We start from the raw sequence: 18,489 nt of genomic DNA on the forward strand, positions 1-18,489 counted from the left end.
CTTTCCATGTAGAGCAGGGGTGCCCAAACCCCGGCCCTGGGGCCACTTGCGGCCCTCACCAACTCCCAATCCAGCCTGCTGGGAGCCCCCAGTCTCCAATGAGCTCTGGCCCTCTGGAGACTTGCTGGTCCGAGGCAACTGCTCTCAGCATGACAGCCAACTGTTCGACCTCTTGTATGAGCTGTGGGACAAGGGCTCACTCCGCTGCTTGCTGTTTCACATCTGTGATGCAGCAGTGGCAGCAAAGGAAAGGCTGACCTTGCTTTGTGCAAGGCCTTTTATAGGCCATGAGCTATTGCAAGACTTTCATTAATTCATATAAGTTCCATCTCTAATATATTCATTTATGTAAATTTATTCAGATTTGAAATGTAAATTAACTCTTTTTCCCAGCCCCCAACACAATGTCAGAGAGATGATGTGGCCCTCCTGCCTAAAAGTTTGGACGCCCCCAATGTAGAGGAAGAGTTTGATATATGGTCACTTTCAAACAAACAGTTCTCCCATCAATATTCTGAAGTAGTGCAGATTAATAAGCGGACTGGTGTCATGGCAGAAGCTTTTACTGACATCAGCCCTCAGTTTAGTTGCATTTACAGCTATGTGTCATGATAATATATGTAGAAATGTTCCAGATGTCCACAGGATAGCACTTTGTGTGAAGAGAACCTGCTTTGGGGACACTTTAGGGAGCTAAACTAAACGAACCAACAGTTTATTTTTCAAGTTAAGTACAACTGTGGCCCTCAGAGCCACACACTGTAGCCACTTTATAATTCCCTCCAGAATGTATTTCTATATGTTTCCTAGACAAATATTGATTTTAAGCTTGATTAAATTGACTCTAAAATACATGTAAACCATAATTATATCTACAACACTTTTTCTTAGGAATACATAAAGCTAGTAGGAAATAATGCCACATGTATATCGCCAGACTTTTTTGCAAACCATGTGGAATGCTGACAAATGTTAAGTGCTATTTGGCAGTCTTAAAGTAGGCACCATGATGTTTAAATTGAACTCTAGATGTAATGTAGAAATAGATGCAAAGCCATTGCCACAGGAGTGAAGTGGAATATTGCGTAACAAAGGACAGGGTGGGGGCAAGAAGGGTGATAATCAGCATAGCATTCTATCTAAAGGCCTTTTCAGGCACGATGGAGCCATCTTTGTGCTTGATTTAATGGTTGTAAGCAGACTTGCAACACAACAGTAAAGGTTTACCCTGTATTGGACTAGAGTCACATTACAGCACAATCCTATCTTGCACTGGAACAGGTAGACCAGGAGGCCTGCACTGTATCTAGTGCAAGATTGAGGCCAGTCAGAGGCAAGGGGAAACTTTTCCCCTTATCCTGGGTAAGCCACAAAGCCCCAATGGGTCTCCTCAGACTTGCGCCACCTCAGGAGGTGGTACAAGTCAGAGGAGAATGGAGCTGCCTGGAGCTGCTCCATGCTGCTGGGGGAATGGGGTTGGGATCTGGCATAACTGCCGGATCCCAGCCCTGCCTCCCGCTCCCTGCCCGCCCGCCCCCTGGAACGTCCTCCGCCCGCCCACCCTCCCTCTGCCTGGAATGCCTCCCTCCCACCTCCTCCCTGCCTCCTCCCCAGACCCGTACATTGGCCGAGCTTGGCTGACACAACCTTCCTAGCACAAGCCGCCACGGAGGCTGGTTACAGGCTTCGTGCTCCAGCACACTTCCATGCACTAGCACGGCTTGCACCAGCCTAACACAAGGTTAGGATTGGGCCCTTAGTCACACTTACTAGTATGTTCATATGTCACAGCTCCAGAAATAACATCAGCTTGGAGAAAGTGATCTATCACAATTCCATTTCTCTTCACAACCCCATGCTTAGGAGGTCGAGCAAGCATGAACATAAGCTGCATATCATCACTATCTGCATCTGTAGCAAAAAGATACTCCGATGTGATGGATACAGTCTGACCCTCTGGACACTGGATGAAGGGAATGAGATCAGCCTTCAGGACAGGAGGTTCATCATTTACAGGCATCACCTATAAAAGAATGTGTAAGCAAGTCACTCTTGACAGCAAGGGATAATCTGGAACTGGTGCAGATGTCTGTTAACTAGTACTTGCCAAACTGGTTGCCTAACCAATATTGTCTCATAAACCTCCAAGTGTAGCAGAAATCTCATCCAGCCCAACAATTTTCCAAAAGATTAAATTTTCTAGGTGGACTACATTATATTAAGCATTGCACTTACCTTAACATGTAGGACAAACTCTACGGAATTGATACCATCGGTAGCTGCAAGTAGGATGTCGTCCTGTGGGATCTCAGAGCCATTGTGATGATATCTGTGGGAACAGTTTCCGAACTGATTTCAAATACTGACATTGCTAATACTGTTACTACCAGCAGCAGTACTAGCAAATTATTACATAGTAATCAGAGGGGAAAATATGTATAAGTCAATACTTTTTCTTTTTTTTAAATGTAAGGGGATATTGAAGCAACTGCAGCTGAAGTGCTGGTCCACCAAAACACACATCATTGTGAGGGCAATCATACGTTTCAGCTCAGCACTACTTGATTTCTTGGTTGAACTATTACAGCTTAAAGTGAGAACAAAGACAGCATTTGTCTCCTCTCACCTGACTTTGGACATGTGAAGGTCTTCACAAGTCAGCTGGTCTCTTGGATTCATAGGAATTCCACTCAGTTCAATGGTCCCATAGAGTGGTGGCCTTAGGAGGTTGATATGGATGTTTTCCAGTTTGGTGTCCACATCAGAAATCAAAATGTGGCCCTCGGTAATTGCACACAGACCCCCTTCTTCGACTTTCAAGTTGTTTGTAAACACCTGAACAGAAAGAAAAGGGAAAACTCCAGTGCTGTTCCAGAAAAGGTTTTACTAATCCTCTCCCTTCAAGGCAAATGGCTTGATTTAGCACAAAAGAATTCTGCAGGCCACTGAACAAACTCCACTGCTGAAAGCCACACTAGTGCAGGGGCAAGTGCCAGTGCTAGATTCCTAGGAACACTGGAGCACAGCCTGCACTGGACCTTGCATAATCCCTTCATCTACCTCCTTATGGCACATTCAGGAGTCAGTCTGGTCTCTGACATGTGAGGGCACCTGGCCAGAGCCCAACCTGGTCAAACCCTGATATAATAATAATAATAACTTTATTTTTACCCCGCCTTTCTCGCCGAAGGGACTCAAGGCAGCTTACAACAGATTAAAAAACATAATTTAAAACAAATAAAAACATATTAACACATATCATAAAAACAGCAGTCAGAATAAAAATTAGGTAAAAAGAGCATAGAGCAGCAGCAAGTCATAAAAGAATCAGGCCTGTAAAAAATATTAAAAGATGTTAAAAAGATGAAAAAGGCCAAGAACTCAGAAGGCTTGTTTAAACAGAAGGGTCTTCAGGCCTTGCCGAAAGGTCTCAAGAGAGGGAGCCATTCTTAAGTCAAGGGGAAGGGAGTTCCATAGTGTTGGTGCCACTACTGAGAAGGCCCTGTTTCTTGCCGCCTCCCCATGTACCTCCCTAGGCGGCGGCACTTGTAAAAAGGCCTTCTCTGATGACCTATGAGGACGAGCCGGATTGTATGGGAGTAGGCGATCTCTAAGATACCCTGGCCCAGAGCAGTATAGGGCTTTAAAGGTCAAAACCAGCACCTTGAATTGGGCCCAGAAACGAATAGACAGCCAATGCAGCCGCTGGAGAAGCGGACTGATAGGGTCGAACTGCCTACCTCCAGTAACCACACGGGCCACCGCATTCTGCACTAGTTGCAGTTTCCGAACTGTCTTCAAGGGCAGCCCCACATAGAGCGCGTTACAGTAATCTAACCTCGATGTCACCAAGGCATGGATCACCGTGGCCAGGTCTGCACGATCCAAGTATGGCTGCAGCTGGCGCACCAGCCAAAGCTGAGTGAAGGCCCCCCTAGCCACAGCCGCCACCTGGGAATCCAGGAGCAGCTGCGAGTCCAGGTGGACCCCCAAGCTGTGGACCTGCTCCTTCAGGACCTGATGACATCCTCGAGTCCCACTGTGTTCAAAGCACTTACTATGTAAGTGTGCATAGAAATGCAGCCTGAATTTGGAGCTACTCTCTGGTCCTTCCACTCCTGTGCCATCCAGTCCTTGGCCCTCCACCAAGTCTAGCTCTTTAGTAAACATCCAGGAGAATGGGCTCTCTCTATCGGGCAATGCTGGATTTCCTGCAGTCAGCAGATGGTCAGCTGACTCAGACCTTTAAAAGCCCTCAGCTCCAAGCCAGCCTGCACAACCCCTTTGCTTTTGTTTTGGCTCCTTGTTCCTTGGGCCCCAGCCTGGCCTTGTCTATAGTCTCCTGCTGCTTTGTGAGGATCCCTTGTAGCCTGTCCTGGCCCCAGACAAGGTATGACACAATCACACATGCATCTCCTCTCATGTTCAGTCCTGGGTGCTGCCTTCTTTTCTCTTGTTCCTGTCAGTAGCACAATCATACCTCTGGACCCTGATTGTCCACTGGAAGAATAGTCAGATTAAAACAAATTCCATATAAAGTTCCACCATGTTGATTGCTGACTGAAAAGATGAACTGGATATCCTGAGGCTCAGGACCAATATCTTGCAAAGGTGGCATGTAGGCAACTTTCATGTGGTTAACAGCATGCTGAGAATAGAAAGAAGAATAATTATCAATAAAGTAAAATAAAATTATTTTATAAAATAAAATAATTTCCCCCCACCAAAGCAAAGCAAAGTTATTGTAAAGTTAAAAACTGCATAACTTTACAATATACAACTCATAACAAGAGTATAAAACAAAATTTACTTATCCCACACACTGGTGCTTACACAATGTATATCCACCAGCATGTTTTACGTGGCCATAAAATAGAATAACAGAAGACTCCATTTCCATTCATAATTCCGGACGAAATTTTTTTCTCTGCATAATTTGGGGTATCTCTGAGCATGTGCAGAGTCTCTCTCTCTCTCTCTCTCTCTCTCTCTCTCTCTCTCTCTCTCTCATTATAACACCACCTTGCTACAAACAGCTCCCATCTACTGAGATGGGATTGTTGGGTAAGGGAATGCCTGGTTTCTAGGTTGGCTTTACATTTGGTGTTTCCCTTTCTTACACATTCAGATCTGCAGGGTCCCAGTAATTATATATAGCACCTGGAGAGATGCCCTGGAAAAGGATATTGGTGATATTTGACTCGGAGGGAATGTTTTCTTAAGAACATTTGGCTAAATGACATGCAAAAACCTCCACAAAGCACAAACCTGAGTGAATGATTTCAGTACTGGAGTAGCAGGATCCTTAATCAGTTTAGGAATGCTGTCAACCAGAAACAATTTTCCAGCATCTGTGTGGCTGCACAGAAAAATACTGTCACAGGTATATGCAAATTCATGCAACTTTTCAAATGGCAAAAGAAACAAATTTACAACCCCAAATCAATCTCCTCCGGCCCACCCTCCCCACCTACTGCACCGATAGCTTACTTGCTTCCTCCGATTCTCACCCTTACCCCCTATATTTCAGAGAGCTTTGTAAGGGATAATGAAATCAAGACAAACAAAATGTGACATACGGTTATGATAAGCATGCAATTTAGCTAACAACTTTCTGGGCTACTATTTCCAGTCACTTCATCCATCAATGGTTTGTGAAGCCACATAGTCAAAAGCTCTTACCTTTGATGCAGAGGCCTTAGGGTGTCTCTTTTGCTTTGGGAAAGAACTGAAGCTGCTTAATTTGAAGTGCTGATTCTCAGACCTGCACCTCCACACCCTCTCCCAAGGCAAGTTTGCAATTTTGGAGCTACCTTCTACATCCTGTTCTCCTACTGCCTCTATTACAATTCACTATATTAGTCAATGTACTGTATGTTTGCTGTTTTCAAGTCTGTATGAACTGAAAAGTGGTGACAGCTGGCAGCCAGCAGGGTAAACAGTGACAACAGCAAACATGTGGCTAATGAACAGCAGGCAGAGAAAAAGAGCCAGCCTTCTCCCCTTTTGAAAATACAGGCATCCCCCAGTATCCACGAATCCAGTGGCAGCATGCAGCCTAAAAGGGAAACAGAGTGAACAGGAAGCAGGAAATTAACATTCACTCTTAGTCTCCCTTCTAGGCTGCATGCTGCCAGCCTGCTTGTCTTGCTATAAGCTTTCTGCTTCTAGAGTTTGTTAAAGCAAGACATGTTCTTACTTCAGCATAAATGTATTCAACATAAACAAAGGTAAAGGGGTGTGGTGGGCCGTGGCGATAGGGTTCCCCCTTATCCACAGTTTCCAGTATCCATGGGGGGCCAGGAACATATCCCCCACAGATACCAGGGGATGCCTGTACCCCTAACTCCCTAACCCAGTGATTTTCAACCTTTTTCATCTTGCGGCACACTGGCAAGGCACTAAAATGGCCAAGGCACACCATCAGCTTTTTGACAATTGACAAGGCACACTGTACTGTCAATGGGGGCTCACATCCCCCAATGATCCTATTGATAAATGACCCTCTCCGGCACACCTGGGGCCCATTCGTGGCACACCAGTGTGCCACGGCACAGTGGTTGAAAATGGCTGCCCTAACCCAAAACACAAACACAAATACTAATTACCAATCACATAGCTTTTCACTCTCACAGTTTTTCTGTTCAGAATCCTAAAAATACACACTTAAATATGCATTCATTTGGACTCACTGGTGCATAGATAAAAAGAATGGAGGAGCAGTTATGGTGTAGACAAGCTCCCTTTCCTGTGCTTCCATATCTATGTAATTGAGATGTTTCTTCGTGAGATGAGCAATCTCTGTTTCCGAGACAGTTAGATGGCGGCTCACTCCTGAAACTTCTTTTGGAAGCTGATCATCCACAGGAATGATGTGCACAATTACCACCTAATTTAAGGATATAAAAAACAAATCATAAACTGAAAAAATTACAGCAACATGCTGTGGTGTTAACAATGAGCCTCTACAATTTGTCAGACATCAACCGCTAGCATCTGCTGGAAATGACAATTCAAGGCAGATTACAGAATGTCCCACAGGTGCCCCGTGGTTCTATATAACTTGGATAAAATTCACTTTCTGAAAAGCTCACAACTTAAACAAAATTTTTATAAAGGCTTCATATCTCAAGGTGGTTCTGAGAATGACCATGATCCAGGCCTGGCTTTAAGCCAATTGGACCAATTGCTCCAAACTGAGTTCCAAGCCTAAGGGTTGCCTACACTACAGTAACTATTCTAGTTTTGTATGCAATTTTATACTAAAACATGCTTAGATGCATTTGGTCCATTAACTTACATGCACTTTTTAAGTGCACATTTTGATTGCTTTCCATTCTACCATAGAGATATAAAGTCTATAATACATTTTTATTTATATCTCTAAGGTTCTACAGACCTTGGCTGTGAACCTGGGGCCCTGAAAAAGTGTTTCCAATTGGGCCTGCAGCTCCTAAGGTTAACACTGCCACGACCAATTACTTGTGTACAGCCAGTTCCCGTTATCTGCCAGGGTTAAGTTTCTGCAAAAACTTGATGGATACTGAATTAGCAAATGCTCCCTGAATCATTGAGCCTAAGGGAAAAATGGGGTTAGGTTCTGGGGACCCTCTTCACCTGACTATGAACTTTATGAACCTGAATCTTAACTTGAAGTCTTTGGGGTTTGGTGATAGTGAGGACTCATCAACATCTGATGCTTCCTCCTCTGCGCTGACTGTCCCTCAACTTGTTGAAGGTTGCTAGACCAACAACAAGGCCTCAGAATTCAGCTGTAAGGAGGGGGTTGCTTTACTTGTCCTCTTCCTCCACTTGTCTCTTGGCTCTTTCCTTGGGTTTGCCCCAGCCCCAGAGCAGTCCTCAGGTAGTCTTCCAGAGACCTCTCATCATCTAACTCTTTTCACTAGAGTTGTGAAGGTTTAGCTGGAGTCTCCAAAATGGTGGTGCAAGTCTGGAAGCAGACACAAATGAGTCCAGCAATTCTCCACAGGCCAATACCAATGCCTGTTTGATGCAGAAAATTGACCCAATCCAGACAACTTTCTAAATAACAAGAATTTGCTGGATGCAATTACTGCAACCCCTTCCCCTGTCAGCCATATACTGTAGAGGCCTTCCCCCCCTCCACAGTGCTGGCACCACCTTCGCCACATGAGGAGGCCAATGTCTCTTCTCCTCCTCCTCCCACAACCACTCTCTCCCCTGCCTGCCTGCTACACTCCGCTGAGCCTCTCCCTGCACCAGCAAGTATTCTCAGATAACAAGAACAGTGTCGCAGACAAGGAGAGGTAGGTGGCAATTCTGCCCCTTGCAGGTAGTGAATTCTTATATAAACAGAACTGACTGTATTTCGGGACATAAACAAATCTAATTTTCTGAGACATTTCTAAATAGGAAAAAAGTCACTTCAAGCCTAATACTGAATGCCTATATCCTGGCCTCTGAGCGGCCCGCTTGGAGGCAGGCTGTGCAGCATGGCCTTTCCCAGTTTGAAGAGACACTTGGCCAACAGACTGAGGCAAAGAGGCAAAGAAGGAAGGCCCATAGCCAGAGAGACAGACCAGGGACAGACTGCACTTGCTCCCGGTATGGAAGGGATTGTCACTCCCGAATCGGCCTTTTCAGCCACACTAGACGCTGTTCCAGAACCACCTTTCAGAGCGCGATACCATAGTCTTTCAAGACTGAAGGTTGCCAACATGATGATATATCTTGATAGCCCATTTCTTGGTGGCATCCTACCTTTACATGCAGAGTTCATGGGTTCAATCCCTGACATCTCTAGGTAGGACTGGAAAAGATAGCTCCCTAAAACCCTGCATTGATGCCAATACTGAGCTGGGATGAATAAATGGATTGACCCAGTAGCTTTATAATGCAGCTTCATTTTTTCACACAAGAGGCCTTAACACAAGCAGTTGGCATTTCTTGTATTTGTAATGCAATCTCTCCCTTGAATACAGAAACAGACATTTGCTATGCATGTTTCATGTATAAGTATACATTTAAAGTTCAAATATGGTTGTGTGAAACCATCTGGTCGTGTAAAAAAGGAAATTCCCATGCACTTAGGCTAGAGAAAGTCCCTTGCACCTTGTTTAAAAATGACATACCTGAGTCTCTGAAAGATTGGGAGGGTCATGGCTATCACACAAAACCAGTTCAATTGAATCTTCAAATATTTCTCCTCCAAAGTGACGGTAGTAAATTATCCCTCTAAAGAGATCTTTCTGAAAGAATTTAGTGACTGGGTAACCTACGGATTTACACATAGAAAAGAAGTACATCTCAGACTTATATTACACCTCCATGTTCAGAAAGTCTAGAACAGCAGAGTTCAACAGTGTTGTTATAGTCAGGGTGCACATCATGTTTCCAATTCTCTTTGGGTGACATTTTATATATTAGTTAGACCAGTGGTCCTCAAACTGGTGGGTCATGACACACCAGCCAATGTAACACTGCAGTGACTCAATCCCCAGGATCACACCGCTGCAGGGAAGGGGAGCTATTTTTAAACATCTTATGTGCTGCCAGGGTCTGGGGGTGTGGGGAGCCCTGAAGAGCGCTTTGCAAGGCTCCCCGCGGCTTGTAAAAAGTTAAAGTTGCAATCAGGCCCCACTTCTGGTTTTGTCGCTATTGCAACTTACATTTTATGAAGCGCGGGGAGCCCTGCAGAGAGCTCTGCAGGCTCCCCACACCCCCTGGACCCTGGCAGCATGTAAATTAAGTTGAAAAATGGCCCTCCTTCCCCCCACAGCAGCGCAATCCTGGGGATTGCATTATCTTCCCCCCTCCCCCACAAAGACTTATCTCACAAGATTTACTCCAGAGTTTAAGTGAGGGCCAAATCCTATCCAACTTTCCAGCACTGGTACAGCTGCAAATGTTCCCATACCTTGAAGTGGCCTCTTTGGCTAACTCCCCTCTGCAGGATGGAGCACATGCCCCATAGGCACGGCTGCACCGGCACTGGAAAATTGAATAGGATTTGGTCCTTAGACTACTACCCTTTTTTTGTTAACAGACTGAAAACTGGGGGATTTGATCACTCAGTTGGAGCCATGTGTGGGTTTATGAACAGAGTCTGAGGGTGCAATCCTAACCAACTTTCCAGCACTGATATAGCCATGCCAATGTGGTGTGCACTGCATCTTACGTTGGGGCGACAGTCAAGGGGGCCTCCTGAAGGTAAGGGTATGTTTGTTACCTTACTTTGAGGCTGCATTGCAGCTAGGCCAGTGCTGGAAAGCTGGTTAGGATTGCACCCTAAACCTGACATCTCCGTGAGGTGCCAAATCCATTTTGGTTAATACTCTTTCTTAGATATATTTGATAATAAAAGCTTCAACCCACAATCTATTTACTGAGGTTTAATCCTGCTGAAAAGAGGGAGATAAAACCAAAGTTAATAAGTTGTGGAGAGCAGCTAAAATCTTGGTAATAGTGAAAAAATGGGAATAAATCTGAAAATGACACACAGGCTTAAAGGGAACTTGACATAAACACAATGTCAAGTTTTGTTAAACGTGACATTAACAAAAGTTCTGCCCCTCTGGAGACTCTCCAGCACATTACCAATAAGATCTGGTCCAGGTTTCTTCATGATTTCTCCTGCTTGTGCTGGTTTGGTGATATTAAAAAGTATGTAATCATCACTAGAGTCTATGTCAGAGGCTTGAAGCATTGAGCCTTGGATGAGAATAGTTTGACCTTCATACACCTCTATTTCAACATTGCTGATGAGGAAAGGAGGGCTGTCATCTTTAGGAAGAATGTTTATTGGAAACCTATGACGACTACTGTGTTGGTTGTCAAAGATCCTGAAGACAATATAGTCCTTTGTGTAATCACTGTCATCATGGTGGTAACGGACAACACCAGTCTTAAGGTCAGAAATTGTGAACATGAATCCTTTTCCTCCTGTTAGGCAATAGAAAGGATATAATTTATGGTTTATATTTCAGACCCAATGAGACAGCTTTATGTGGGGCAAGGGGAATAAAGGTTAGGAAGCAAAACTAGTCAGATCAAGATTATATAAGAACTTGGAGGACCAAAGAGCACAACATTCACAGGGTATCACAAATTAATTTACCAGATGGGCAATTGTCCCACCTTGAATCCTCCATGAGGTGCAGAGAACTAAGGAGAAAAGATGGACTGGTCTGTCTCTTTAGCATTGTCTTTACAGAATGCAGAATTGAGAGACCCATGTGCTGCTTTTGCCTTCAGGCAGCCCAATCCTACCTAAATCTCCACGCGGCAATGCATCTACTTCCATTGTATCCTGTGGAGGATTATCTGCTGCGGGAGGTCTCTTTGGAATAAGGGGTCACTTGTCCTCTTGCTGCAGCATAAACCCCAGCAGTTGCTATGGGGCAACTCAGGCCTGCGCCGGCGATATCATTGGCACAAGTTTGTGTTACTTCATGAAGGCAGATCAGGCAAGGGAACAGGCTTGGGATTCAGTGTGTGTCACTGCTAATCTCACCCCCCCCCTTCCTGGGCCTGATCTGCCGTCCTCCCTGCCCCATCACCACCCTGTTCCACCCACACCTTGCCCATTCTGCCCTCTGTCCCGTTCAAACACTTTCCTGCATACAAATATCAACCAGCATACAATACCTCTTACTGTGAGCTGTCCATGCTGTAAACCATCAACAATAACTAAGCGAACACCATCAATATCATCATTGTCCACAATCTGAAATTGCTCCCATGTTATAGGGCGAGACTGTCCTTCTAGAAGATCAAGACCTAGAAATAAATTTGAGTTTTCTTCTTCAGGAAGGGGGGAAAAATAACGATCTTGCAAGTTGTTCAAAAACAATGGATGAAACAATTGGGAGTTTTGCCATTGACTTCATTGGATAGGATTTATACTCTACACACATTTTGAATGATGATTTTCTCAAAAGCTATGTACAAGTGGGAACAGCGGTTCCCGAACTGTGAGTTGGGACCCACTGGTGGGTCACGATCTGATTTTGGTGGGTCACAAAGAACTGGGCAGAGCCTCCAACGTAATAAAGAATTTTTTTTTAAAACCAGAAGATTTTATGTATGTGTCGCCCCCCCCCCCCCCCCCGAGAGAAATGCAGGACAGCAAAGAGCATTCACTGAAGTTCATTAACTCTGCTTCATTATGAGAAAAAAATGGAATTTTTGTAAATAAAAAAATGAAACTATTATCACCTGTAAGTACAGTCAGTTCTCTTTATATGTGGATTCGCTATCTGCGAGGGGCAGAATTGCCACCTACTTCTTGTTATCTGTGACTTTGTTATCCATGAATACTGTGCTGGTACACTAGGGGCAGCGCAGGGCTCAGCGCAGCGATGAGCAGGCAGGCTGGGATGAGAGACATTGCAGGAATATGAGGAGAAGAGACAGTGGCCTCTTCACAAGCAGGAGGCAGTGCGGGTGTCATGCAGGGGGAGAGAAAGAAACACCTATACAATATATAGCCAATAGGGGAGGGGGTTGCAGTAATCGCATCCAGCCAATTATACTCATTTTTTAGAAGGTTGTCTGGATTGGGTCAGTTTTCCACATCAAATGGGCACTGGCCTGTGAAGAACTGTCGGACACATTCTTGTCCGCTTCCAGACTTGGCCCACCATCTTGGGCACCACCTTCGGGACTCCAGTTGAACCTCCACAACCCTAGCAATGATGAGGCACCGATGATGGGAGGTCTTTGGAAGGCTACCTGAGGGCTACTCTGGGGCTGGTGCAGCCCAGGGAAAGTGCCAAGAGAGAGGTGGAGGAGGAGGACTGGTGAAGCAACCCTGTCCCCACTGCTGAATTCTAAGGCCTTATTGCTGGGTCAGCAACCTTATATGAGTTGAGGGATAGTCAGAGAGGAGAAATCATGATTGCCACAACTTTCAATGCACCCAGGGATATCTAGCACAGAGGAGGAAGCATTACATGTTGGAGATGTTGATGAGCCTTTGCTACTGCCCAGCCCCATAGACCAAGTTAAGATTTAGGTTCATAAAGTTCACAGAGTGCATGGTGAAGAGGGTCCCCTGGAACCTAACCCCAATTTCCCCATAGGCTCAATGATTCAGTATCATTTTCAGAAGTGGGTCCCAATACTAAAAAGTTTGAGAAGCACTGAATTAGAATGTGTTACATATAGAAAATAATTTTTGTCCATTTAGGACTCTCTACTACTCAGATCTTTGAAAAACAACTAAAACATTAACCATTTCAAAAACGTCACTGCAAGCAGTATACAGATGTCCCTCCATATCTGTGGGGGATAGATTCATCTTGCTACCGCAGATACCACAAACCGCAGATAGTAGGAAATCCTAAGAGAGGTTCAGAAATTCTGCCCCCAAATGACTTATCATTGATTGAAGCCTCCTGTTGCTGTCTCTTCTGTCTGTCTGTGCTGCTGAAAATGCTAACAAGAATCAGGAAGAGCTGGTTGGAGGGCCTAAAACAATGTGACACTAAGCATCACATTGCTGTTTTCATGAATTTTGAAGACATACAAGTGCCAAAAAAATGAACATACATTCCTCACTTGACAGACCATGTTCCAATTACAAAGAAGAAAATTAAGAGAAGGCTCTAAGAGTTTCCACCTGATTATATTTTTTATTCTGTGTTACGAAGATTGCTAATGCAAGGATTTGGCTCAACATCTTTGACTGGGTTACTCTAAAGCAGAGGTGCCCAAACCCTGGCCCTGGGGCCACATGCGGCCCTCGAGGCCTCTCAATGTGGCCCTCTGGGAGCCCCCAGTCTCCAATGAGCCTCTGGCCCTCTGGAGATTTGTTGGAGCTCGCACTGACCCGATGCAACTGCTCTCAGCATGAGAGTGACTGTTTGACCTCTCGCATGAGCTGTGGGATGAGGGCTTCCTCCACTGCTGGCTGTTTCAATTTGTGATGCGGCCTTGAGCTATTGCAAGACCTTCATTCAGTCATATAAGTTCATCTTTAATATATTCATTTATGTATATGAATAATACTTATGCAAATGTATTCAAATTTGAAATATAAATTAATTCTTTTTTTCCCTGGTCTCTGACACAGTGTCAGAGAGATGATGTGGCCCTCCTGCCAAAAACTTTGGGCACCCCTGCTCTAAAGCCAGGAAGGATAAGAACCAAGTCTCTGGGAGCAATGTTGGTTCGTCACGTTTAACCCTGCTGCTGCATCTGGCTTTGTAAAGAATACCCAACTTAAAATGAATTCGCACCTGTATTCCATGAAACCCGAGGAGCATTTGTCTCTGCTGTTCTAATAGAGATATAAACAGTAATTGGTGAACTCCTTTCAAAGTAGAGATCATAAACTTCAAACTCCACCTGTTATACAAAAAACAGGCACAAGGTTTATTAAAAATAACTAGGTTGCTGTATAACTACTGGGCATGACTAATATAATCAATAGCAACTAGCAAAAAGATTTTGACAACTTGGAAACTTATAGAAAACAATGAAGAATCTAGAAAGTGTTAATAATTTGAGAGAAGTTCCTATGCCTTTCCATGTCGCCCTTTGTTAAAATGCTGGTTTTCATAGTTAATGGGCAGAAAAAATAAATAATTGAAAGCTGTACATTTTAACTTCCACAGGAGGGAGCACTCATTACTTGCATGGAACTTTTGCAACAGAAGTGGAAGTGCTGAAGGCAAAAACCACTGCTCCCTTACGATTTTGGAAACTCGGGGAAAAAAATTAGGCCAATATAAACAATAATATTACAAGAATATAAACTGTGGCAGGGGCAAGGCAGAAATCAATACTATACAGGTTTTTATGAATATTGTCCTTGCTATTGCTAGAGCACACATTATTGAATTACAGCCCAATCCTGAGCTGCCCGGAGCTGCGGGACCCAGCGGCTCCACGGAGGGCTCCCGCCGGATCCAGCGGCTGCCGTGCTACCACAGTAGGCTCCTTGGGACGGTCGTTGCCTTCCCCCGAGTAAGGGAAGCAGTCCTGCAATGGGACTACTCACTTTAGCGGCGACTGTTTGGTCGCCGCTAAAGTGAAGGCGCTCGTGTAGGGCGAGTAGCCCTGCCCGAGTGCCTTGGATCCTGCAGATATTGGCTCCACAGACCCGCCTCTCCCCCACCCCCCAACATGCCTCCCCCACGCCTCCCCAGAATGCCTTCCCCCATGCCCCCGGACACACCCCCATCTCCCGTTCTGCAGCCTAGCGATCACATAGACTGCCGAGCCACAGAACCCGGGTTCCTGCCGTGCGCTGGCTCAGCGCCGGCCAGAGCTGGGCTAGCTCTGGTGGGAGCCCAGCAGTAAGCCCCTCAAATGTGCCTTACGGCACATTTGCAACTGTGGTCCACGCCGCGGAGCCACGGCATGGATCACAGGGTCTGCTGAAGCTTAGTCTGCTGAAGCTCTTGTACCAAATCTGAAACCATAGTCCTTCACTTCCTACTCATTTCATCTTTGACCAGCACTGATTTTAATCTTTTTCAATGGGCGCAGCTACATATATGGTATCTAGCCTTCTAGGATTCATATGATATAAGAACTATGAGTAAACTGGGAGCCAAAAGAAAGTTTTGTTTTTTCATTGAACACAGATATCACAGGCCAACATATATTTTGCTGCCTTAAAAGTTAGACCTATTCCTGGTTATATTTGGGATGCTGGTTCCAAAAATCAGTTTTGCTCTATCATGTTTAGTTTTGGAGATACCGCACAGCATTGTCAGTGAATGGTTCAAACAGCTTCCTCTGAAGGAAGTCTATGCCATGGTTTTATCACAAAGAGGCTGCTTGAACCAATCACTGATGAGGCTACGCAATAGGGAAAAACTGATGTCATTTTTTTGGAAACAGCATCCCAAATTCGTATAAAACCATCATAAATTTTTGAAAAAAAGTTTTTTTGACCCTCAATTTTGCAGGCCTGTGTTACTTAATATTTGATGTCTTACAGCTAAATGACGCTGTGGAAAAGTATTGTGAGCAAAAAATGATAGGAGGTGACTAGAAACCTCTGGGCTGCCACAGGTTATTTGGTAATACAACTCCAACCGCCCTTGACTAATGTGCATGCATATTCATTGTACACAATATTGTTTACAACACATCATCCAAACAGGAATATACAGCCACTTTAAAGCTTATAAAGCAAAGAAAGAGAGCAGTGGAGCACTAGGGTTCGCATCACCCGGTGCGGGAGGCCAGCACGTCACCCCCCTGTAGTGGGTGGGGCAACACTCCAGGTGGTGGGCATGGTGATCTACCATCACCCCGCTCCCACTGGTTTTTTGGCTGTACCTTTTGATAGAATAAAGATATGTCAATGCAGTTTGTTTCATCGCATTCTGCATGAAATTATACATTGATTGATATATAACATGATGGTATTATTTTTGCAAACTGTGATTTTAGTCACTCACTAGTGGTGTCACCTCCCCCCCCCCCCGGATGTCGACTCACTAACACCCTATTGGATATGGCTTGGTTTCACTTTCCACTGGGCTCCAAGCATTTTTTGTTTTCTGGTTTTTTGCCAATAACATTTGATAGAAAGCTGATATTTCACTCCCGTTTTTTGCACTGCATTCAGCTCAAAATTCTGCATCCAACGGTATATAACATGATGGTATTACTCCTAACCATTGTGATTTTAGCGTGTCACCCTCACAGTGCGCGTCACCCCCCCTTGAGCGTCACCTGGTGCGGTCCGCACGCCCTGCACCTTCCTAGCGACACTACTGACAGAGAACATGGAACAACAGCTCCATTCCAGTTACCTCATAATTTCTCCTCTCTGTATGACTGCAGTTTGGGGGCTGATATGCTATAAGCATATCATTGAGACTGTTCCATGTGAAGGATGAGATGGGCTTTGTGTGGTCTTGCAGGTGAGTGATGTAGCCTTCTTTGGGTGGCTTGGTAATGCTGAACACCAGTAGAGATTTGGGTGTTTCACTGTCTTCTGCATCCAGTATGGCTGTTGACAAGGGGCTCAGAATGAACTGGTCCACTTCCAGGATAAACATCGCCATAAAGGCAGCTTGTGGGGCCTGGTTAGAAATGGCACCTCTGATCTGAACAGGAATCCAAGCATGCTCAGACTATGGAAGAGAAAAAAAATTATTCCAAAATAAGCCCACAGACGACTGTAGCCTGTGGTTGCTAGGATTTCAAATAACTCCTTTACATGTGGAAGACATTGTATAAGAGTTGGTCATCCATGTGGATTTTTTTCAGGAAAGCTGTATGAATAGGACACCAGATCAAGCTTATGCAACTCAAGCAGAACATATCCCACCAGCCACATAATGTGGTCAGCCAGGTATTTGAGAACCTTCATCCTGTTTCTGCAGTTTCAATGAGGCAGCAAAAATAGAATGCTTGCATCCCTGACAGGTGGACTCACAAGGCTGATGGCCTGCATATGGGATATCAGATCATCAGTTGTGCTGGCCTGCAAAATACTTTCTGCTGATAGAGAGATCTGAAAAAAGACATAGTACACACATCTTCCGGCTTCTGTCATTTCCTGAGCTGCTAGGTTGTACTGCCACAATATTTATATCAAAGCCTGTTTCAAGTGATGTTGCTGATTTTTTTTACACCTGGAACACTGAAGTTAAGCCACTCCAGTTCTACCTGAACACCACTGATTCACCCAATTTACTAGCTAATAAGTGCCATTTTAGATCTGGGTGAACGGAACAAAGATGTTGAAAAATTATGATTACCATACTACAGATGACAAAACGGAGAGAACCCAAAATCATACAGGGGTCCTGTATTAAAAAAAACAAAACCAAAGTAACTGTTTGCTATCATAGCAAATATTAACAACACCTTTACTATCTGAAATGTAGGTGTTCAATGTAGGAAAGACATTTATGGGCCAGGTAACATTTAACACCAGGTGGCACATGTCACTGCTGGATTTTATGTTGAGTGATATGCTGCCCAACTTCTAGAATTTCAGACTATCCAGAGCATGTCAACATTAGACTATTACCTGGTACACAGTTTTGCTTCTGCTGTCAGTGAGATCCAGTCTGATAGGAATATAATCAACACTAGGTGAAGGAGGGTCCAAGTGCTGATATCTAAGACCCATCAGGAGAAAATCCTCACAGCTCATTCTGGTGTTTTGAATAGTTTTCAGGCCTGAAATACAGCTCCCCTTCAGGCATTTTTCACCTGTTCTATGTTCTAATAATGTAACAGAAAACACAGTTAGATATTTGTTTTAGGTAAAACTTGGTCAGAAGACACAAACCTGTTAAAGCTAGCTAAAAATAGGTCTGAACTAAAACACCAATGAAAGCGAATACTTTTATCTCTCTGTTGTGACCTCCCTAAGTCCTCCAACAATGACCATTCTTACCATTACTTCAAGCAAGAAGCATCTGCCCAGGAACCCGTTAATCTGTCGGAAATAGCTACTGAGGGAGAACTCTCTGTAGGCCTTTCTGAGGAGTAAGAAGGGGAGGAGAGTGCATTGCCAATTGTCAACCC

At 44.5% G+C, this 18,489-nt stretch overlaps 1 protein-coding gene across 1 annotated transcript in view; it reads right to left on the minus strand.

The window, feature by feature from the left end:
• The window catches only part of FREM1 (FRAS1 related extracellular matrix 1), a 52,654-nt gene that overhangs the window by 22,888 nt on the left and 11,277 nt on the right, over nt 1-18,489 (minus strand). The window contains exons 5-16 of the mRNA XM_066612582.1: nt 17,987-18,183; nt 16,758-17,081; nt 14,223-14,331; nt 11,629-11,760; nt 10,579-10,923; nt 9,114-9,256; nt 6,693-6,889; nt 5,269-5,359; nt 4,481-4,648; nt 2,627-2,835; nt 2,236-2,329; nt 1,771-2,023 (exon numbers count right to left, since the gene is read on the minus strand). Coding sequence (XP_066468679.1) covers nt 1,771-2,023; nt 2,236-2,329; nt 2,627-2,835; nt 4,481-4,648; nt 5,269-5,359; nt 6,693-6,889; nt 9,114-9,256; nt 10,579-10,923; nt 11,629-11,760; nt 14,223-14,331; nt 16,758-17,081; nt 17,987-18,183 — 2,262 coding nt within the window. The remainder of the gene's footprint in view (nt 1-1,770; nt 2,024-2,235; nt 2,330-2,626; nt 2,836-4,480; nt 4,649-5,268; nt 5,360-6,692; nt 6,890-9,113; nt 9,257-10,578; nt 10,924-11,628; nt 11,761-14,222; nt 14,332-16,757; nt 17,082-17,986; nt 18,184-18,489) is intronic.

This window comes from Tiliqua scincoides, chromosome 2 (genome assembly GCF_035046505.1).
Source record: "Tiliqua scincoides isolate rTilSci1 chromosome 2, rTilSci1.hap2, whole genome shotgun sequence".
Lineage (NCBI taxonomy): Eukaryota > Metazoa > Chordata > Lepidosauria > Squamata > Scincidae > Tiliqua > Tiliqua scincoides.